The sequence below is a fragment of the Entelurus aequoreus genome, linkage group LG06 (assembly GCF_033978785.1).
Source record: "Entelurus aequoreus isolate RoL-2023_Sb linkage group LG06, RoL_Eaeq_v1.1, whole genome shotgun sequence".
NCBI classification, from domain to species: Eukaryota; Metazoa; Chordata; class Actinopteri; order Syngnathiformes; family Syngnathidae; genus Entelurus; species Entelurus aequoreus.
In genome coordinates, this window is record NC_084736.1 from 66912873 (window position 1) to 66937228 (window position 24356).

Below are 24356 nucleotides of genomic sequence, written 5' to 3' on the forward strand. Positions count from 1 at the left end.
TTTCTTAATGCATTCTAACTTGTAAATAAATACTAGCAAAACACACAATTGAGCCTATGGTAGTTGCACTATTCTGCCTTTATAGTGCTTAAAAAAACATCCAAACTCTTCCATTATTTTTTCTATACACACGGTAAGTATATATATTATGTAGTAACAGGCACATTTATAACATGTAATATTTTTGTGTTTTGCTCATTTTAAGCATAAGGCGGCGCATTAATATTAAAAAAAAAAACATCACAACGTTCGCTTTTTCCTTTGACAACATCACTAGCTGCGTTTCCATTAACCCTAGAAATGCGCTAAACCTAAATATGGTAATAGAAACACCCATATTTCAAAAAACCTCTCAAATATCGCAAAAAATACTCTGTCATGAGGTGGTTTTTCAGTTGTTTTGATATTAACGTGTGTTTTAAAAGCATGATGGAAACACTTTTTTCGCATTTACAGGGAACCTACACACAGAACCGGCGGGGTGCCGATGCAGGACAACTAGGGGCCGACTCAGGCTCGGAGACACCCACATGCCCGAACAATGTCGAGGGGGTCCTTGAATCCACACTTCGTCTGTAAATTCCTCGTTCACAATTCTCTCTCAAAAATCCTTTATCCGTGGCCACTGCCATACGTTGCTGTTGAGTGATCACCTGCTGCTTCGTTTTCTATTGAGAATCTCAGCAACAGCACTGGCTGCAGAGCTCCAAAACCATGGAATGGCAAAACATCCATCTTTCTCAAACTCGCCGGACGGGATTTTCGAGAATGACGGCCCTTGATGCAAAACACCCTTTAATGGAAATACCTAAAAGTCGCAAATGTACTTTGTCGACATGTTTTAAATATCGCTTTTATTTTGCAAAAAACTGCAAAGGAATTGCAGCTAGTGATTACTACTCATGCAGACTTCATGAGAGCCAAAAAACATTTAAAAAACATCACTTACTGTGCGATGTCTGCTCTCACTGGTATGCCGACTGTTAGGCTGTTCATATATACAGTACAGGCCAAAAGTTTGGACACACCTTCTCATTTCAATGCGTTTTCTTTATTTTCATGCCTATTTACATTGTAGATTGTCACTGAAGGCATCAACACTATGACACCTGTGAAGTGAACCCTTTCAGGTAACTACCCCTTGAAGCTCATCGAGAGAATGCCAAGAGTGTGTAAAACAGTAATCAGATCAAAGGGTGGCTGTTATGAAGAAAGTAGAATATAAATCATGTTTTCAGTTATTTCACCTTTTTTTGTCAAGTACGTAACTCCACATGTGTTCATTCATAGTTGTGATGCCTTCAGTGACAATCTACAATGTAAATAGTCATGAAAATAAAGGAAACGCATTGAATGAGAAGGTGTGTTCAAACTTTTGGCCTGTACTGCATATGGATGAAGAATGACTTATAATCTTTGTGAAGAAAAAATATGGGTGGAACAACCGTCTTTTTGCATCTTTCTCGCCATTGCCAGGTCTAAATTAGAAGCCAACTTGTCGGATGATGTCCTCATCCTTCTACTATCCAGGTGAGAGGCATTATTTATGATATTACATAAACTTTCACAAGCTTTGAGGCGAAAAAGCAGCTCACCAACTGATGATGTCAATACAGCAGCAGCAAGCCAGTTAGCGCTGTGTGATCACAGCGCCGCTAGAAATAGTTTGTCTGCTTGTCTGTTAGCGCTTATAATAACAATTTCTCTAATACTTGGTTGAAATTCACGTTACAAAATGTAAATGGAGTATTGTTGGCATTTTTTGGATGGTTATTTAGAGGGCTTTATGGGCAAAATAGAGGACCTCCCAATAACACCATTATAAGAATAATTTATTTATGTGTATTTACAAGTGAGAATGCATTTTTAAGAAATACATCTGTTTTCTTGCCTCTCACAATGATTTTGAACGATAGGAAAAATTCCAAAAAAAGGGCAATTTCCCTTTGAGAGTATTTTTAAGTGCTGTCTCTCCAATTGTTTTAACAGAGAATTTTGCATTTACAAACCTTATGTAAGACAAGCACACATATGTTTTTATTTTTAATGCATTCTAAATTGTAAATAAATGTCAGTAAATATCAGCTAACAATGGAGGATTGCTTTTTCCTTCAACAACAACAACATCACTAGTAACCACGGCAGACTTCTTGAGAGATAAATATGATTACTTTGGGACAACTAATGATCCAGAACCTTATATTTTTGTAAATAAAATCACGTATAAGTCCTATGTCAGAAGCCAAGAGGAGATTTTGTGACCTGTAACCTGTTTTGAAAATGTTTTATCATAATTTATATACCAACTAATGTATTACAATAATTTTGTTAAATCGAGAATTGATTCTGAATCGAATCTTCACCCTAAGAATCGGAAGTAAACTGTGAGTTCAGTTCAGTTCAGTTTCAGTTTATTTTGAACAGTTTATTCATCACACATTTCCAGTTGTTTTACTACAGCATGTCCGAAAAGGAGTAGGACGAAGCAGAGCTTATTTAATACTACCCATTTTCATACCATAGCAATTGTATCCAATTTCCTTGTTCTCTGTAACAGAACAGTAAACAAATAAATAAATAATATACCATAGTAAGCAAAAAAATATTAAATACCGAGGATGTCGTTGTGGCTTGTGCAGCCCTTTGAGACACTTGTGATTTAGGGCTATATAAATAAACATTGATTGATTGATTGATTGATTGATTGATTGAAATACATAAATAATCTTTGTCTCAATAATAATAAAAAAAGGGTTCAAGATTTTCATAATATTTCTTGTTCTGTGTACTTTGTGAACACTTGTAATTTAAACACTCTCTTAAACTGAATCATATTGGTGCTTTGTTTGATTTATATGGTTAATCCATTCCATAATTTAATTCCACATACAGATATGTGCTAAAGGTTTTAAGTGTTGTACGAGCATACGAATGCTTTAACTTAGATTTTCCTCTAAGGTTATATTTCTCCTCTTTTGTTGAGAATAATTGTTGTACATTATTAGGTTGCAGGTTATAGTTTGCTTTGTACATAATTTTAGCTGTTTGCAAATGCACCAAATCGTTGAATTTCAATATTTGTCATTTAATATATGAAGGTTTGCCCAAAGATTCCCGCCCTCTATTTACTTAATTTCATATGTCTTCTAAACAACAATATTTTAAGTGAAATAGTACTTTAATAAAAAATCCATAGTACATAAAAAACATAAAAACATTTATTCCGTCATAGTGTGACTATGTTTTTTTAAAAGGTTTGCATGTTTTTTTTAATTAAGGTTGACTTGTTGGGTTTTACAGAGCATCGATATTGTGATGTATTGTAGCTGATTTTGTGTTGTGATGTTATCACAATCAGATACATATCAGGATGCCATTATATCCTGAGCTACTGTGTGATTCACACCCTAGCATCGGTGATGAAAGAAATCCTAATATGATGATATTATGGAATAGGAGGTGTCATCCCCAGCACAAGAATCCCTGCCTAAGTAGTCACAAGAAAAAGGATGTGAGAATGAAGGCGCACCTTTAAGACCAGCATCCATCATCTCTGACGTCTTTGAGGTGGCGTCTTTGATGGTATCAATGGCGTCATTAAAATGATTCCCACAGACGACTAGTCAAAACATACGGCGTGGCCGATGCCAAAAGTGCTTTTTATGGGTGTGTGGTTTAGTGTGTGTTTGCGTGAGGGTACAAGTCAGGGCACTGAACAAACCCAAACCCCTTTGATTAGTGAAAGGCTCAAAGGATGGAGAGGCAATCTGAGAACTTCACAGGCGCAGAGGGGAAATTGCCTTGAACCTTGAGGTGTATGAAAGTGCAATTTGTGTCCCATCTGTTCTGCTTCCCTTCCATTAGGAGGAGGAAGGGTGTTCTACAGCCACCGAGGAGAAAATATGCCCCTGTGAGGGTTTTTGGGTACATGGAAGATTTAATTTGCCAAAACGAGTCATTTCACATTTTTCTCTTTTCATCACTTGAACGATAATTCTTTCAGATGCAAAAACTAAAAATATTGTTTTTTTCTTAGAATGCGTCCTCAATCCTCGTGACCTTTTTTTTCTGTGGAAATTGTTGCCATGCTCTTCTCTGCTTTTGCTGAAATGCCACCACCATCACACTGGTGTGCAAAGTGCTCTGGTGGCTCACTTGACTTTTTTTAAAGATGGATTAGCATGACAGAGGCCAGAAAAGTTTGTTGCTATGGCAACAGAATGCTACAATTTGTAGTTGGACTGAAGGTGTTACTTAAAGACTTGGAAATGTTGTTAGACAGACCCCAAAAGGCCTGTTTTTTTTTAGATGAAGTGCATTACTAGAATCACATTTCGGGAGCAAATAATCTAGTTTTTAAACATAGTAATGCTGCATTAAGTCAACTGTTTTGTTAGCAGGGATCAGCATATTTGAACAGTTATTAGCTTCAAGACTCTGACAGAAGAAAAAAAACGGATGGATTTTGTGGGCATTCTTGCAAACTTCTGCAACATGGAAATTAAATTGTGCTGCAGATTGAACAAATATGCCTTTTTTTTTCAATAATTGCATTAAATCATATCAGTTGTTATTAAGTTTGAGTTGAGTTGAGTTTGTGTTTATTTGGAACATGCATGCATACAACATGTTACATCACAATTTCCAGTTTCTCTTTTCAACATGTTCGAAAAGGAGTAGGAGGAAGAAGAGTTTATTTAATCCTACCCCTTTTTCCTTTACATAGCAGTTGCTAAAACTTTTGTTCACTTCCTGTTCTCAATTTATTCACAATATACTCCATAAGTAATAACAATAAAAATAAATAAATAAATAAATGATTAGTGAAGTAAGTTACATTTCATATTGTGAGAGAAGGAAGATTATGTAGAAAATGAATGGATGGATTAAATAAATTCACAATGTTTATCATGGTTCTTTTTTGTACTTTGTAAACACTTTAAGTTTGAAGAGTATCTTTTTTAGATTTTTTTGCTTAATCAATTCCATAGTTTAATCCCACATACTCATACACTGAAGGTCTTAAGTGTTGTACGTGCGTACACATTTTTTAGATAAACATTTTTTCTAAGATTATATTTCTCCTCTATTGTTGAGAAGAATTGTCGTATATTCTTGGGTTGCAGATTGTTGTTTGCTTTGTGCAAAATTTTTGCTGTTTGCAAATTCGCTGTGTCGTGGAATTTCAGTATTTTTGATTCAATAAATTAAGGGTTTGTATGTTCTCTATATCCAACATTATGTATTATTCTAACTGATCTTTTTTGTAACACCGTTAATGAATGAAGTGTACTTTTATAGTTATTTCCCCATATTTCTACACAATAGTAAACTTTTTTTTTACCAAGTACTATCTCAGAAAACACTTTTCAAGTACCGCCAAAACAACCAATGTTAAAATACAGTAGCGTAGTAAGCATAAGTATTAATTCAGAACAAGGCAGATGTTTTATTTAACAAATATATTCAGTATGTTTTGTCGCTGTAACATTACACACAGTTTGAATAGTAACACTGTGTTTGAATATAGGAAAATAAAACACTCTGCTTAAATAATGATTTGCTTTACACTACTTAATTAGGTGATTCCTTGGCGTACTGTTAGATGGAGGCCACGTACCACTAGTTAATTAAGTAATTGGATAAAACACACTTTATAGCCTCAAAGCATATTTCAGTTGAATTACGGAAATGTTTTTTGCTTGCCATAACCTTCATTTTTTTTCTAAAAAAAAATGCACATAATTAAAATTAAATTTTTAACAAGTGTGCTTTAAAAAATAATTTAAAAAAATAAAGTTTTAAAGCTTTTATTAATTTGTATTAATTACACACTTTAAATCAGGGGTGTCAAACTCATTTTAGATTGGGGGCCACATGGAGAAAAATCTACTCCCAAGTGGTAAAATCACGGCACGATAATTTAAAGATAAAGACAAATTCAGATTAACTTCTTTGTTTAAAAATGTATGTTGTTTTTGTTTTTTTATATACTTACATGTACTCTATCTTTATTTGCAGTGTTGTTTTCGTCGACGATGACGAAATCAGTCCGTTGACGCCACTTTTTTTCATGACTATAACGAGACGGTGGCGAGATAAACATGTCTCTCTGATGACGAAAACATGACGAGACGTGTGTGAGTTTTCGTTGACGAGACGAGAACGGACGAAAATGTTAGTGGGTAATCTGTCAGACGTTTAAAATGCATGACATTTCTGTTTATTGTGTGTGTGATGGGTCCGGCAACACAGATGCATCGGCGCATGCGTCGAGCTCAGCGATACCCTGTGTCGGTGCGCGTACCGCTTTTAGAAAGTCACATGACCGATCATGAGCTGCTTTGGTCACGTGACCGATACGCGAACTGTATCGCACTGACGCCTCCTCTGTGCCCTGTTGGCAACGTTCCCTCTAAGGTGCGCGCCTGCGCAATTGCGCACTGCTCAAGCGTCCTCTGCGCACACTGTGCGCCGCCCAGCATATATATGCCGCGCACCAAATCAAACCCATCTGAATTCTAAACAAAATAAACACATTTATTCTGTGTAATTTTGAAATGCAACTTTGAGTGACAGTGACAACAAGCGGCCCTAACGGTGTTCGTCAACAACACGCATACCACTAAGCCACTGGTGCGTTTATGGCCACACAAAAAGTCGGACAACTCAAACACCACACAAAGTTACACTATGACTCCTCAGTCATACGTGTGCTTATTTTTCTGTCATTTATTATTAATGTTGATTTATTGATATTAATCATGGAATGCTGTTACTAGAGAAAGTTACAGGAATGACGGCGTGGCAAAGTTGGTAGAGTGGCCGTGCCAGCAATCGGAGGGTTGCTGGTTATTGGGGTTCAATCCCCACTTTCTACCATCGTAGTCATGATACATGTTCACATTATTTATTGACTGTATCTAAAAAAGATAAAAATATATTTGTATTTAAATGAATATATGAAATAATCCTAAATGAAATACAATGACTTGGTTTATATTATTGTATATACTAGGTCATAAAATCAGTGTCAGTTGAGTCGGTCTATAGGTTGCCTGTAGGGATTTTTAATGTCCAGCAGATGTCAGTATTTAGTGACACAGTATCGACACAGTATCAATACAGTTTTGCAATGTGTCGAAACGCTTCATGACGCCTCATGAACCCATTACTATGTGTGTCAATTAAAACCACGCCCACCAACTGGCGTGCAGCGCACAACGTGCTCAACACGTCAGACAGTTGTTACTCATCAGGCAATGGACCGTGATGGCGGCGGCAGTTTCAACACAGGGGCTCGGTGGTCGCAAACGTAGAGACGACATATGGGTGTATTTTAAATATAACCCAGCAGATTATAAAACAGAGTGTATTGTGAAGGAAGACGGTGACAAATGTGGCCACAAAATATGCGGAAAAAATACGACCAACCTTAAGCGGCACCTTAAGGCTCGCCACAAGGATATTTTTTTGAAGGTAAGTTACAAATGCTGTTAACATAATCGATAAATGTCATAGTATACTAATACATTAGTACGTTTTCCACATACTCCTGGCGCAAATGGGCTGCTAACTTCAGGCTAAAGTTAGCTTTTGTTACGCTAACGTCAATTCATTATGTGTGTGTTACTTTAGCAGCATGTTTAGCCATGTTTACATTCAGTGACGGTGTGGTTATCTCTTTGTGAGTACGTTCTGTCAGCACGTAACTTGATATGTTAAACAGGTCGAGTTACTGTTATACGTAGAGTCTGCTAGCTTTAGCCTAAAAGCCACAAGTGACGTTGTGCAGCCCCATTAAGGAATCAGGAATTAATTGATTATTTTATTACATGGTTTGCACAAATTAAAGAGAGTGGGGTTGTATGATATCTGTTGTAATTGCACTGGCAGACAGGGCCAAGTTGAGCATATGTGTTCCTCATCCATCACTCATATTTTGGGCATGTTTATGTTCATTGTACTTTAACAAATTCTGAGAAATAAAGCCACAATTGCTGAAGTAGAATGTTTTTGTTTGTTGGCTTTTTTGGAGTAATGAACTTTGATTCCACTGTTACCACTTTAACTGTGTGTAATACACAATCCTTGGATCAGAAATTTGCTGTTGGGTGGAAACCTAATATGTCTAAAACCATTCCTTTATTGTTATTATTTGTGAAAATAGCAGATATGCAAGCTTACAATGGGTTGAACTTGTAGATCTGCTGCTATTTTCACAACTTATGTGTGACACTGCCCAGCAGCAATCTCCAATACTTATTGACCTAAATTAATTTGTTAAAAGACTATACTTATATACTTATATTATACTTTTTATTCTTTTTTTTTGGACTAAAACTAGACTAAAACCTTTTTGACTCTTCATCGACTAAAACTAGACTAAAACCCTTTTGAGTTTTCGTCGACTAAAACTGGACTAAAACTGGACTAAAACTATCACATATAAAAGTGACTAAAATGTGACTAAAACTAATAAGCATTTTAGTCCAAAAGACTAAGACTAAGACTAAATGTAAGATGGTTGTCAAAAACAACACTGTTTATTTGTCGTTATTTATACTTTCTGAATAAATTATGTGATAATGTTCATTAGTCAACTCATTGGTGTTAATTTTCAATCTATCAAGATAAAAAAAAAAAATCAAAATCAAATTACAGGATGTTATTTATTTAGTTTACTCATTTTCTGGTGCACTAACATCATGTGTTTTTTTTTGTTTTTTTTACATATGTAGCATCATCTACAAAGATACAAATAATTGCTATTGCGACATCTAGTGGACACAGTGGACGCAGTTTCTTTCATTCAAAAATTTCGGTTCATTTTTATACTTGGCAAACTCATCCCACGGGACAGATAAAACCAACGGAATATTTTAAAAAAATGTTTCTAATGAAATATATATTTGTATTAATTAATTCATGATTTCATTATTAATTGTAATTACTTGTTGCAGCCCCAATACTACTGCAATTGTAACCCAGGACACAATTTTCCAAAATGTTTTCAATTCAAGACCCAATTTGATAATTTGTCCAGGATACATATAAAAATAAATACTCTTTATGCACCAACATTCTTATGGATATTTTCCAACTCCAAGCTGTTTAAATCTGAATGTTTAAAGGTTTTAATCGTATCTGATGTATTTGTGTACTAAAGAAGGGTGTGGCTTAGAGAATTATTAGGCAGCTTATTTCCCTCTGGCAAGTGGGCTGAAAAAGAGATTTGACCTATTCTGAAAAGTCATAAGTTGTAAAAAAACAAATATATTTCAGAGGGATGCATCAGGCTTAAAATAGTGGAGATTTTGCGTGGTGTTTACAGAACTATCAAACGTTTTGTTGCAAAAAGTCAAAAGCGGGGCGAATGAAACTTGTTGAGAAAATAAAATGTCAAAGATTTATAAAAAACCATCAAAGTACTCCAGCGCGCGGCTTGCCAGTAAAGACCTTGAGGATGAAAGAATACATGACCCTCTTCTTCGCCTGACTTAAACCCTGGTGAGAACTTGTGGGCTCTTTGTTAAACTTGAGATTTACCACGAAGGAAAATAGTTAAGAACATTTCCTGGCAGGCTGTGGTTTCTGATGCTCAAAAAGACAGAGAAAGAAACTGACAGACTGCATGGATGAAAGTGTGTGATAGTTATTGATAACAAGTGTGGCTTAATTTAATATTATCGTAATTTTAGTTTTTAATTAGGTCTGTTTGTATCTATGCATCTTTTTAATTCATTAATTTATTCTGTTATTGTTTTAATTAGCTCCCGTGTGTTCTTTTTTACCTTAAAGTCCTTTGTGACTTTACAAGTGTCCTTTAAACCAGTGGTCCCCAACCTTTTTGTAGCTGCGGACCGGGGGTGGGGGTGTTATGGTATTTTTTATTAATTTTTTTGTCATAAAGAAATACAATCATGTGTGCTTACGGACTGTATCCCTGCAGAATGTATTGATCTATATTGATATATAATTTATATATTGTGTTTTTATGTTGATTCAATACAAAAAAAATACAAAAAAATAAAACAATTTTTATTTTATTTATTTTTATTTTATTTATTGTGCCGCCCGGTACCAATCGGTCCACGGACCGGTACTGGGCCGCGGCCCGGTGGTTGGGGACCACTGCTTTAAACCATTTTGGGCCCAGTATTGACCCATGGGGTACACCTCAAGATATACTTAAAGCTGTTTGCCTTGCTTGATGTATTGCTTCTTATTTGTGAAGTAGCATTTTACCCAGTTCAAGACCAACCCTCTGATGCCAAACCTTTCTAATTTGTTGATTAAGATGTTACAATTAATTCAATGCTTTTATTAAGGCCATAAACACTCTGATTGCACACTGTTTCCTCTGTTATTTTGATGAATAAAGTTCCTCGATCCCTTAATTAATACCATCAATGTCGAAATGTTAGCTCTGTATCTGTATTGGCTGTCTGCAAGCATTCCATATTTATTTATTAATTTGTCAAATCTGTTGTTAAATAAATGTTTTAAGGATTTTTGAAAACTGTGAAAGTAAATAAACAGATCTATAGTCTGTAAACTAATGTTTTGTTTGGTATAGAGTTGTCCCGATACCAATATTTTGCAAATGTATTTCAATACTTTTCAAAATAAAGAGGAACCACAAAAAAATTTCATTATTTGCTTTAAAAAATAAAAAAAAATCTTTTATGATACATTAAACATATGTTTCTTATTGTAATCAAAGATACATTTTGTCATCAAATAAAATAGTGACCATACTAGACAACTTGTCTTTTAGTACTAAGTAAGCAAACAAAGGCTTCTAATTTAGCTGCTGACATATGCAGTAACATATTGTGTTATTTCCCATTCTATTATTTTGTCAAAATTATGAGGGACAAGCAGTAGAAAATGGATTATTAATCTACTTGTTCATTTACTGTTAATATCTGCTTACTTTCCCTTTTAACATGTTCTGTCTACACGTCTGTTAAAATGTAATAATCACTTATTCTTCTGTTTTTTGATATTTTAAATACGTTTTATTGATACTACAAATTTGGGTATCGATCGGATACCAAATACTGACAAGAACATATAGGTCATAATTAAAGTTCTCCTGAGTCCAGAGACGTATTTCCTGGTATATAAACAATAAAAATTGACAAAATATTTTGTGATAAAAGAAAATAGCGATTTAAAATATTGCTATGGTTACAGTGGATGTCTGTGTAGATCCACCCATGGCATTTGTTTACATTCAAGAAATGATAATAAATAAATGATAAATGGGTTATACTTGTATAGCGCTTTTCTACCTTCAAGGTACTCAAAGCGCTTTGACAGTATTTCCACATTCACCCATTCACACACACATTCACACACTGATGGCGGGAGCTGCCATGCAAGGCGCTAACCAGCAGCCATCAGAGGCAAAGGGTGAAGTGTCTTGCCCAAGGACACAACGGACGTGACTAGGAAGGTAGAAGGTGGGAATTGAACCCCAGTAACCAGCAACACTCCGATTGCTGGCACAGCCACTCTACCAACTTCGCCACGCCGTCCCAAATGATTGCTGGGCCACAACATTAGGTACACCTGCAGACTGCAGCACGGATTTCATATTTCATTCATTCACAACTCCTCCAACACGAACATTATTGTTTTTGCACTTTTTGGCTTCTTATTAAATAACTTTTTTAAATAGATTCAATCTTGCACGTGGAAAGTTTAAGTGTGGGCTTTAGTTATAACACTCCCGTCTGGGGGTGCATTCTACGGCGGGGGTGCATTAATCCAGCACAACATCGGCGCATGGACTTCATTTATAAGTAAAGATAAGACCATAATAACGTTTTTTTTTTAATTAAATGTGCTTTTTTGTGTGCTACAGTTTGTATGTGTAAAGTTAAAGTTAAGTTAAAGTACCAAAGATTGTCACACACACACTAGGTGTAATGAAATTTGTCCTCTGCATTTGACCCATCCCCTTGATCACCCCCTGGGAGGTGAGGGGAGCAGTGGGCAGCAGTGGGCAGCAGCGGCGCCGCGCCCGGGAATAATTTTTGGTGATTTAACCCCCAACCCTTGATGCTGAGTGCCAAGCAGGGAAGAATGCTGGTATGAGCTTTTAAACATAACCCGTTAACTGCTGCCAATCAAATGGTGAATAAGATACTCTTTAGGGTTCATATGTTTGTAAATCTGACTGGGATGAAGTCAGTGCCTCACCAGCCATGAACCTCACCGCACGTCACTGCCTCCTATGGTGTTTAGTAAAGCATGTCTAGCTATTCCTCGTCCTGCAGGGATGATACTTGTAAGAAACTTACCTTATTTGTCACAAATGGAGGCGAGGATTAGTGATTTAGAAGTGGCTAAAACACTGCCGACTGCAGATCGACGTTAGCCGCTAGCGAGCAAGCCAGGTTTTAAAGCATGTCTTCCAGCGCGGTGCTTAAGTATTGATAGCGTTACCTTTATCATTAGTTTTTCTTTTGTCTCCACTCCGTGACTGCTTGTAAGTACTCCGTACGTGTGCTTTGCCTAACATGTGCTTCTTCTCATATTACCTGCAATGTCACGACCTGATGACGGCGCGCTGTAATGTCCGTAAAAATAAAAAGTAGTGGTATTTTTCGGAGGCAGTATAGTACCATTTTTAATTCATTAGTAGCGCTGTACTTTATTAGTACCGACATAACGTACAACCTTAGTTTGAGAATTTATCTGTTAAAAATCTTAAATTGTTCATGTACGTTAATGGTCTCTTTAATAACCTTTTTTATTGTTTCCATTTCAAATCCATACAACAATTGATGTTTTGGTTTTAGTGTTTAATTTATTCACAATTTGGATTATTTTTACTATCGAACATTAAACTGGGATTCGTTTATATTATTATTTTTACTTAAACAGATGAAAACAAACAAGTTAGATGGGAAAATAATTTTTCATTTAGTTGCCCAATAACTCGGTTCAATAATATTTGCCAAATAATTGTGCACATCTTTTCTTAAGAAAGACAATCCTGACTTGTACTTTGTTAAAGTCAAGTTTTATCTTTAATAACATTTTGGATTGAGAGAAAAAAAACAAATTGACTAATTAAAAATACAACAGGCCTAAAAACTTTTATAATAAATAAGTCATGTAAAAATGTAAAAAGGTCCAACAAAACCCGAATCATAATTTATTTTTCCCATTAGAAATTATGTACATCCAACTACCCCATTCCAGACACTCAAAAATATCAACACAAAACACATTTATAGAGAACAATTATAGATTTACATGCAGAAACAATCGTGTGATCGCACAACTTTATTTACATCAACTGATGCAATCACAGCACAACAAGCCACACTATCGTGACTCCGCAACCCTACAGCACTGTTACCACTCGCAACTTTGTTTGGCCCCATGTTTTATAGTCATACTAAAAAAGTGCAGATGCGTGTATATACTTTATTTGGGCCCTTGATTATGGGGAGTGATACGTGGGCAGACAGACACATTATGTGCAATCTAACAAAAGACAGCAGACTAAAATCAGGGCAAAATGTTCCCACAACACCGAAAAGTAGAACATACGAAAACCCGGGTACTAATTTACACATAAGATCCATATAGAAACTAACACATTGATGGTGTGAAAACCAGCAGGAAATAATTTCATTTGATTGTATTTCATTTAACAAAGAAATAAAAAGCTAAGGAATGAGGGGCAATAAAGTAACTTAAAGCACTGCAGCAATAAAAACCTTCCTGCCTCTAAAACATAGTTTTATTACATTGAGATCATAAACTGAAAAAGCAAGAATTATATTTGTTTATCCTCATTATGGTGTTAGTGTCAGGTAAAATAACCCGAAATGTAAATCTAAATGTCACTTTTTGTGTACATATTAAGGTTACGATAACTATTTGTTGAAATTTTAATAAGTGTGTCATGATCGCTCATGTCGCATTTATGTTTCGTGTTGCTCTGTTTTTACCATGACTTCCTGTCTAAAGCTGTTATTTTTCATTCTACTTCCTGTTTTCCCTCTCTCACAGCCACTTACCTCTGGCTTGAGCGCTGCTTCTCCTCACCTGCTCTTGATTAGTGATCACGTGGCTCACCTGTCCCTAATCGCTGATCAGGAGGATTTATCTGCCAGTGTCACCTTCCTTATGACGCTGGTTCGTTGACAAATGTTCGTGGTGTGCCTTTGGATTTTTTGCATGCCTAGTCCTAAAATTAAAGGACATGTTCTGCACTTTGCCTACCGCCTCTGCATCTTGGAGTCATATCGTTTAAAGTTATTATTTTGTTGTGACAATGAAGGATGGGTACTTTTCACATTTGAACCAGTACCAGTACCAATTTTCTGAACTTTTGTGTACTTTTATAGATATTATAGTAAAATCTCATTATTTTATTGCAACTTTAAAAATGGAGCTGATTACTACTGTCCAGTAAATATATTTTGTTTCATTATCATATGTTGGATTCTCCTTTGCACATATGCCATTATGTTACAATTACAGTTGCAAGTCCAAGATGTTAGATACCAGTTGTGTAAAGTTTATGGTGTATTTTTTTGCTCATTGTTGCGCCCTAAAATGCGTTATTACTGTAAGTATTATACTTAATACGTATGATTGTAATGTGCTACTTAGTTGTAGTTTTCTTTAACATATTTGGAAATGTTAAAATTGCTAATGCTAATCAGCAGCATGGCAATAGCAAAGCTGATGTACAGTCGTGGTCAAAAGTTTACATACACTTGTGAAGGACATAATGTCATGGCTGTCTTGAGTTTCCAATAATTTCTACAACTCATATTTTTTTGTGATAGAGTGATTGGAGCACATACTTGTTTGTCACAAAACACATTCATGAAGTTTGATTCTTTTATTAACTTATTATGGGTCTACTGAAAATGTGACCAAACCTGCTGGGTCAAAAGTATACACACATCAATGTTAATATTTGGTTACATGTCCCTTGGCAAGTTTCACTGCAATAAGGCGCTTTTGGTAGCCATCCACAAGCTTCTGGTTGAATTTTTGACCACTCCTCTTGACAAAATGTGTTCAGTTCAGCTAAATTCGTTGGTTTTCTGACATGGACTTGTTTCTTCAGCATTGTCTACATGTTTACATCAGGACTTTGGGAAAGCCATTCTAAAACCTTAATTCTAGCTGATTTACCCATTCCTTTAACACTTTTGATGTGTGTTTGGGGTCATTGTCCTGTTGGAACACCCAACTGTGCCCAAGACCCAACCTCCAGGCTGATGATTTTAGGTTGTCCTGAAGATTTTGGAGGTAATCCTCCTTTTTCATTGTCCCATTTACTCTCTGTAAAGCACCAGTCCCATTGGCAGAAAAACAGGCCCAGAGCCTAATACTACCACCACCATGCTTGACGTAGGGATGGTGTTCCTGGCATTAAAGGCCTACTGAAACCCACTACTACCGACCACGCAGTCTGATAGTTTATATATCAATGATGAAATCTTAACATTGCAACACATGCCAATACGGCCGGGTTAACTTATAAAGTGCAATTTTAAAATTCCCGCCACACTTCCGTTCGAAAAACTCATTTGCATATGACGTATGCGCGTGACGTCACAAGAGCTACAGAAGAGGTTGGACCCTATCGGACCCGACATAAAAACCTGTGTTTTCGACAAAATTCCACAGTATTCTGGACATCTGTTGGTGAATCTTTTGCAATTTGTTCAATTTACAATGGAGACTACAAAAAAGAAAGCTGTAAGTGGAAAGCGGTGTGTTGCTGCGGGATGTAGCAACACAAAGACAAACACAACTGGTGTTGCATTGTTTTTATTCCCAAAAGATGGCGGCCAAGCTTTACTATGGAACAAAGAAGTCAAGCGAACACGGTTGGATTGGACCACACACACAAAGTACAGTGTGTTATGCAGCGAACATTTCGAACAATCATGTTTCGAAGAGGGTCACTTGCAAAGGGCAGCGATGGGCATCGCCACCACCCGTCGACTCGTGCTGAAGAAAGGTGCGAAGCCAACTATTTTCAACAGACCACGGCCATGTTTAAGTGCAAGTTTGACAAGTTCAGAGCACCCCACACCCTCCACAAGTGGACAGACTGTGCACATGAGGTCTGCATTTGCCAAAAGGGAAAGGAAGAGGGTAAGAATCTTGATTTCCAGTTTCCATAGTCAGACTACACTGTTCTAGTGATGGGTTGATGAGGCCTCATGAAGCGTTTCGACACATTGCAAAACTATATTGATACTGTGTCGATACAGTGTCACTAAATACTGACATCTGCTGGACATTAAAAATCCCTACAGGCAACCTATGGACCGACTCAACTGACACTGATATTATGACCTAGTATATACAATAATATAAACCAAGTCATTGTATTTCATTTAGGATTATTTCATATCTTCATTTAAATAAAGATATATTTTTTAGATACAGTCAAATAATGTGAACATGTATCATGACTAGGATGGTAGAAGGTGGGGATTGAACCCCAGTAACCAATTGCTGGCACAGCCACGCTACCAACTTCGCCACGCCGTCATTCCTGTACCTTCTCTAGTAACAGTAGTGATGGGTCCACACAGATGCATCGGCGCATGCGTCGAGCTCATAGAGCGAAACCCTGTGTCGGTGCGCGTACCGCTTTTAGAAAGTCACGTGACCGATCATGAGCTGCTTTGGTCACGTGACCGATACGCGAACTGTATCGCACTGACACCTCCTCTGTGCCCTGTGAGCAACTTTCCCTCTAAGGTGCGCGCCTGCGCAATTGCGCAGTGCTCAAGCGTCCTCCGCGCACACCGTGCGCCGCACAGCCAATATATGCCGCGCACCAAATCAAACCCATCTGAATTCTAAACAAAATAAACACATTTATTCTGTGTAATTTTGAAATGCAACTTTGAGTGACAGTGACAACAAGCGGCCCTAATGGTGTTCGTCAACAACACGCATTGCGCCGCTTCCTAATAAACACAGTTTGGCGCGCAGGCGTCAGTGCGATACAGTTCATGAGCGGTCACGTGACCAGAACAGCTCATGAGCGGTCACGTGACCAAAACAGCTCGTGTTCGGTCACGTGACTTTCTAAAAGCGATACGCGCACCGACACAGGGTATCGCTCTATGAGCTCGACGCATGCGCCGATGCATCGGTGTTGCCGGACCCATCACTACACTGTTCCAATATCCATTTCTTTGTTCTCAATTGTTGATGACTGATGATAACAACCAAACCTAACCCCTCCACACCCCGGATTGTAAATAATGTAAATAATGCAATGTAATTATCTTGTGTGATGACTGTATTATGATGACACCAAAATGATTCCCGGGCGCGGCGCCGCTGCTGCCCACTGCTCCCCAAGGGGATGGGACAAATGCAGAGGACAAATTTCACCACATCTAGTGTGTGTGTGACAATCATTGGTACTTTAATCTTTAATTTAATCTTAATGATAGTATATATCTGATAGTATATATCTGTATCATGAATCAATTTAAGTGGACCCGACTTAAACAAGTTGAAAAACTTATTGGGGTGTTACCATTTAGTGGTCAATTGTAGTGAAGTGAAGTGAATTACATTTATATAGCGCTTTTTCTCAAGTGACTCAAAGCGCTTTACATTGTGAAACCCAATATCTAAGTTACATTTAAACCAGTGTGGGTGGCACTGGGAGCAGGTGGGTAAAGTGTCTTGCCCAAGGACACAACGGCAGTGACTAGGATGGCGGAAGCGGGAATTGAACCTGCAACCCTCAAGTTGCTGGCACGGCCACTCTACCAACCGAGCTATACCGCCCCAGTACAGAATATATACTTCACTGTGCAACCTACTAATAAAAGTCTCAATCAATCAATCAATCAAAACTCACACACACAGTCATAGACTACTCCAGTGATTCTCAACCTTTTTTCAGTGGTTCTCAACCTTTTTAACTCAAGTATCCCCTAATCAGAGCAAAGCATTTTTGTTTGAAAAAAAGAGAAAAAAAAGTAAAATACAAGCACTAAGTCATCAGTTTCTGATTTATTAAATTGTATAACAGTGCAAAATATTGCTAATTTGTAGTGGTCTTTCTTGAACTATTTGGAAAAAAAGATATAAAAATAACAAAAAACTTGTTGAAAATAAACAAGTGATTCAATTATAAATAAAGATTTCTACGCATAGAAGTAATCATCAACTTAAAGTGCCCTCTTTGGGGATTGTAATAGAGATCCATCTGGATTCATGAACTTAATTCTAAACATTTATTTTGTTGAAGTATTATTCAATAAATATATTTATAAAGGATTTTTGAATTGTTGATATTTTTAGAATATTTAAAAAAATTCTCACGTACTCCTTGGCATACCTTCAAGTACCCCCAGGGGTACGCGTACCCCCATTTGAGAACCACTGGTCTACTCCATGAACAATGAAATAAATTAACAATAAAATAGTCTACATATAATTATTGCTTCAAGTTCTAGTCAAGTTCTTCTGCAGTATAAAGTATCGTACATTTACTGACATTACTGTCAATAGTGTCAATACTGTCAATAGATTACAATAGACAATAATATAAAGTATTGTACATTTACAGACAATTGATCAGATCATGGCCAGTACGACTACGGCATCAGTGGCGGATGCGGTGGATGAACCAATGGCAATGGCACTAGATTTGCCTGATGAGGAGGGCGATCAAGATCAGGTTCGATTTGTTTTCCTAATCAATGTTCAAATGGATTACAATTCAAGCCCAATACTAAAGTATTCATAATTTATGTAAATGAGGTATCCATATTACATGTAGCTGTTTCTCCATTTCCAGGGAAATACAAGAGAACAAGGATGCCAGACGGACTGGGTACCGATTGGGAGAGCACCAACAGCAATGACCAGTAGCAAGAGCACCCAAACAGGGAAAATACATCATAGATCAAAGGGTATGTCTATTTCGGTGATGAACATGATTCTGCACATCACAGTACACATTGCACAGCTGCCTGTGCAGAGTAGAGTAGACCGATAAATTAGGTGATTCAAAGACAATAATTAGTATGTGATTCTAGTTTAATTTTAACAGATTATATAAAACAACTTGTGTTTGATTTTATTGCTAGGACACCAGGTGACCCCAGAGATCCTCGAGAGGGTTAGAGCTCGGCTGGCCAGGGTTAGTGAAGTCCCATCGTCAAGTGTAGCAGCTCCATCTGACAGCCCCGAGATGCAGACTAACATAGCAACTCCAGGTGCTCCTGCATTGTTTGATGTAGGACCAGCATCAAGTCCCACTGCGCCTTTTGTTAGTGGTTCTTCCGATGACAGCTATGTGCCGAGTGAGTCATCGCCAGATCGCCCACGTACTCACCAGATGCGTGAAGAGGGCTGCCACAAGGAACCGAAGTACATCATCTTTAAGTCGTGCCTCCAGAGTCTCGTCAAGTGGTGTCACTGTCCAGTCTGTGGCAGCCAGGACATAAGCCCTTCTTGGGATTCAAACGGTACACAGCTGACCATGACTCTTCAATGTGCATCATGTGACCAGAGGAGTAGTTGGAGCAGCCAGCCAAACATTGGCCCTTATGCCGCGGGCAACATCCTGCTATCTGCTGGCATCCTCTTCGCTGGCGCATCTTCTGGCAAGGTGTTGCAAGTGCTGAACGGCATCGGAGTGGTCACGTATGTGAAGAGGACATTTTTCAACCACCAGGAGCTCATCCTGCAGCCAGCCATCAAAAAGGTGTGGGAGGAACAGCAACGGACGCACCTCACCATGCTGCAGGTGGAAGGCCGACCCCTCGTCCTTGGTGGTGATGGGCGAGCAGGTTTGGTACCTACACCACAATGGAGCTTGTGGCCAATGTGGTTCTCGACCTTCAGGTTGTACAGGTACGACCATATAATTTCACTAAAACACTAGTAACATAATAAGCAGAGAAGGGATTTTCCAGAATTATCCTAGTAAATTTGTCTAATAACATTAACCATTTCAATGTATACTAAGCCCATTTTTCATTTTTTTCTTTGCTCATTCCTTTTCTATTACCGGTATATATATTTCAGAGCAACGAATGTCTTGGCAGCTACCATATGGAGATGGAAGGACTGAAGAGGATGGTGGAGCTGTTGATCAGCTGGGACCTGGATGTCGGGGTGCTGGTGACAGACCGACACAGACAGATCGCTAAATGGATTCGCGAAAACATGCCCAATACACGGCACTGCTATGACATCTGGCATGTTGCAAAATGTTAGTTGGATTATTTGTATGGATGACAAGTTGTGAAGTAGTGTGTACATATTAGTGATCAGATGAATGCCATATTGTATTTAATCCTCAAATGTCTGCTTTTTTCTGTTTGTAGCCATCGGAAAGAAACTGAAGGCCATCTACAAGCATAAGGACTGTGAAGATCTGAAGCCCTGGGTGCAAAGTATAATCAACCACCTCTGCTGGGCAGCAGTGTCTACACCGCCTGGAGAGGGGGAACTTCTGGTTGCCAAGTGGAAGTCTGTGGAGCGACACATTCAGAACATCCACAAGGACCATGGCGACCTCTTCCCAATTTGTACTCATGGACAACTGCAACGGCAAAAGAAATGGCTCAAACAAAGTGAGTAGGCAAATAAGTTGCCCGAAAGCAGTGAGGGACTTGCAGTATTTTCCTGCACATCTTTTGAAAGTCAAAAAATTCAGATAAACTTGTAAGTAAATAACCAGTTTAAGTTGACTGGAACATTTTTGTTGAAACATTGTTCTATTTTAAATTTATGTTTAGGTTCACGCTCAGCAGTGAAACTGGAGGAGGTGGTCAACAACAAGTCCCTGCTGAAAGATATCGCCATGCTGTCGGGTGAACACCAGACTTCCAAGGTGGAGGCGTTCCATAGCCTTATCATACAGGTGAGAATTAGGCTGATCGCCTGTAGGTGGCGTCGGTGGTTACCACCTGCCACTAGGACTTTGGTGGCCAGGGAGCAAAATACTAGAGCATACTAAATGTAGTCTTGATACAGTCAGTGTAAGCAAGAGAATGTTAGAGGTCCAACGTAGTGGCTAGGCAGTTAGAGGTCCAACATAGTGGCTAGGCATCTTGGTGAGAAATATTGCAAACAATTCTGGCGTGGTGTTAAAATTAAAACCAAAACAGCTTCATTATTGCAGGAGATCAAGCTTTAATAGCTGACTATAAACAGTTTAATACACAAACATTTGTATTCAAATTTACAAACTATTTATAAATTTACACACACATTGTATGGACGCATGACTGAATAAAGTGTCTTTTATCTTATACAGTTCACACCGAAAATGTATGTCTTCTCATACATCGGAATGCTGTGCAGGTATGTTTCCACACTAATCTAAGTGTCACTAGTGTGTGCCATAATTTAGTACTAATTATTACATTATTCTGTTACCACACCTAGGAACCTGCTTGCTGGGCTGCACTGGAATGAAAACTCGAGCCGCCCTATAGCCACTACACAAGCGGGTGCTGAGCGCTATGCAGTACGCTACCCGAAGTATAAAGCAGGGGGCCATGTGGTCAAGAAAATCGCGACAGAGCCAACATACCGTAAGTGTAGAGGACACAAAACATGTAAACACTTGACGCTTTGTATCATGATAATAATACTGTCAAGTTTCACTCTCCATGAGTATATTATGTTGTGAGCAGGAACATGTACAATTGTATTTTGCAGGCTACGTAGATGACTTGATCAGGGAGGTTGTTGCTGGCTGCAGACAGACCCCTGACCAAAGAACACCAGTCAGCGTCACTGTGGATATGCCTCCCTTCCTCTGCGATGAACTGGAGAAGCCAGACAAGGAGGAAGCCATCGCCAAGCACAGGAGTCGCTTCGGTAAGTGTGAAATGCCCTCCCGGTAACAGTTAGAGATGCTACCTCAGTAGAAGCATTTAAGTCCCATCTTAAAACTCATTTGTATACTCTAGCCTTTAAATAGACCCCCATTTTTAGACCAGTTGATCTGCCGTTTCTTTTCTTTTCTCCTCTGCCCCCCACCCCACACCCTCTCCCCCTTGTGGAGGGGTTATTCCGGTGACCATGGATGAAGTGCTGGCTGTCCAGAGTTGGGACCCGGGTTGGACCGCTCGCCTGTGCATCGGTTGGGGACATCTCTGCGCTGCTGACCCGTCTCCGCTCGGGATGGCCTCCTGCTGGCCCCACTATGGACTGGACTCTTACTATTATGTTAGGTCCACTAAGGACTGGACTTTCACAATATTATGTCAGACCCACTCGACATACATTGCTTTCGGTCTCCCCTAGAGGGGGGGGGGGGGGGGGTTACCCACATATGCGGTCCTCTCCAAGGTTTCTCATAGTCATTCACCGACGTCCCACTGGGGTGAGTTTTTCCTTTCCCGTATGTAGGCTCTGTACCGAGGATGTCGTTGTGGCTTGTGCAGCCCTTTGAGACACTTGTGATTTAGGGCTATATAAATAAACATTGATTGATTTATTGATTTATTTTATTGATTAAGTACAGTGGCCATGTGGATTGTGTTGCAGTCACTGCACGTCTTGGAACCCCGTGTAGTCCATCGCTGGGAATGTTGTCCTAATCTTATGTACTACACAAGCTGGTAGTACCACCCTTATCTCCTTTCCCAGATATCCCCAGCAGAAGCGGACAAACTGTCGATAGGCTGTGTGTCGTCTCCGCCTGCAAGTACAAAATAGTTGTTAGCAAATGATGGCAGCTGTTATTATCCGGACATGGATACACAGTGACTCACTGTTCTCTGAGATGCAAAAGACATTGTCATGCATTCTATTCATTTGTCATTTACTGTTGCAGTAAATTGTAAATATTGTTGACATCTACGGTTTTATGTATGTAATACTTCTATGATATATAATGTCATGTACATTGTAGCACAGTACATTTCACAGAATAAGAATAAGATAAGAAAGTGCTCATTCTGACTTATCTTCCAAAGGTTGATAGAATTATTTAAACTTATTAGTGCCTCACTCATTTTGCTGTTGCTGCAGCACGCCATATTGCTGTTCGTAGGTGTAATACGCTGTCTGAAGCACCCATTCATCCAGACACACAGATGGAAAGCCAGGGTGGTCTATGATGCACGTCTCCACCCTCTCCTCCTCCATCGTTCTGGCCACTGCATCTAGCTCACGACAGCAGACACACTCAGCCACTGTCTCCATGTTCACACAGTTTTGACATGTACACCTGGAAATAGAAATATTCATAATATTTGTAAATCAATTCTTATTATGGACACCTGCAATCTGCAAACATGTGGAATAATTAATATTATCATTGTCTTGTTGTGGATCTTATTAATCTACATGCATATTTTTAGTATTGCCGGTATATGGAGCTGTGGCCCATAGAAATAATGGGTAATTAATTAGGTTTGACATTGTGTCAATGATAGATACTTAGTCTATAGATAGGCCTGGGGTGTAAGTTGTAACACTAACAGTAACAGTGCAAGACTAGGCCACAAGCTAAAACTAGTCTATAAATAAATAACATTTTACCATTCTGTATTCTGAAGGCGATCTATGTTGTGTGCTACTCCAGCATTGTGTCAATGATAAATACTTGGTCTATAGATAGGCCTGGGGAGTAAGTTGTAACACTAACAGTAACAGTGCAAGACTAGGCCACAAGCTAAAACTAGTCTATAAATAAATAACATTTTACCATTCTGTATTCTGAAGGCGATCTATGTTGTGTGCTACTCCAGCATTGTGTCAATGATAGATACTTGGTCTATAGATAGGCCTGGGGAGTAAGTTGTAACACTAACAGTAACAGTGCAAGACTAGGCCACAAGCTAAAACTAGTCTATAAATAAATAACATTTTACCATTCTGTATTCTGAAGGCGATCTATGTCGTGTGCTCCTCCAGCATCAATAGCAGCAGCGTCTTCCTGACAGTCTTCGTCAGCTTCGGGTTCAAAGCGGTATGGCTCTATCCCTCTCACAGCTTCTGAATCGCTTCCAATCCCCACTAGTTCTTCACTTGCACTTTCCTCATCCAAAAATCTTTCATCCTCGCTCAAATTAATGGGGAAATCGTCGCTATCTCGGTCGGAATCGCTCTCACTTCTGGCGGCCATCATTGAAAACAATAGGAAAGACTCAGCAGCCCCAGCTCTTGTGACGTCACGCTACTTCCGGTAGGGGCAAGGCTTTTTTTTATCAGAGACCAAAAGTTGCGAACTTTATCGACTTTGTTCTATACTAAATCCTTTCAGCAAAAATATGGCAATATCGCAAAATGATCAAGTATGACACATAGAATGGATCTGCTATTCCCGTTTAAATAAAAAAAATTCATTT

General features: G+C 38.4%; 1 protein-coding gene across 5 annotated transcripts in view; it reads left to right on the plus strand.

The window, feature by feature from the left end:
* The window catches only part of LOC133651635 (peroxynitrite isomerase THAP4-like), a 94168-nt gene extending 71129 nt beyond the window's left edge, over positions 1-23039 (plus strand). The window contains exons 1-7 of one of the 5 annotated variants that reach the window (XM_062049628.1): positions 19729-19896; positions 20071-20257; positions 20373-20621; positions 20787-20911; positions 21308-21354; positions 21433-21587; positions 21715-23039. In XM_062049628.1, coding sequence (XP_061905612.1) covers positions 19852-19896; positions 20071-20257; positions 20373-20621; positions 20787-20911; positions 21308-21354; positions 21433-21587; positions 21715-21902 — 996 coding nt within the window. In that variant the 5' untranslated portion in view covers positions 19729-19851 and the 3' untranslated portion in view covers positions 21903-23039. Of the gene's footprint in view, positions 1-7270; positions 7480-15623; positions 16153-18604; positions 18716-18835; positions 18951-19127; positions 19897-20070; positions 20258-20372; positions 20622-20786; positions 20912-21307; positions 21355-21432; positions 21588-21714 lie in introns of those variants that run through there. The other 4 variants (XM_062049630.1, XM_062049627.1, XM_062049626.1 and 1 more) reach the window with 4 other exon arrangements.
* Positions 23040-24356: the final 1317 nt, after the last annotated feature.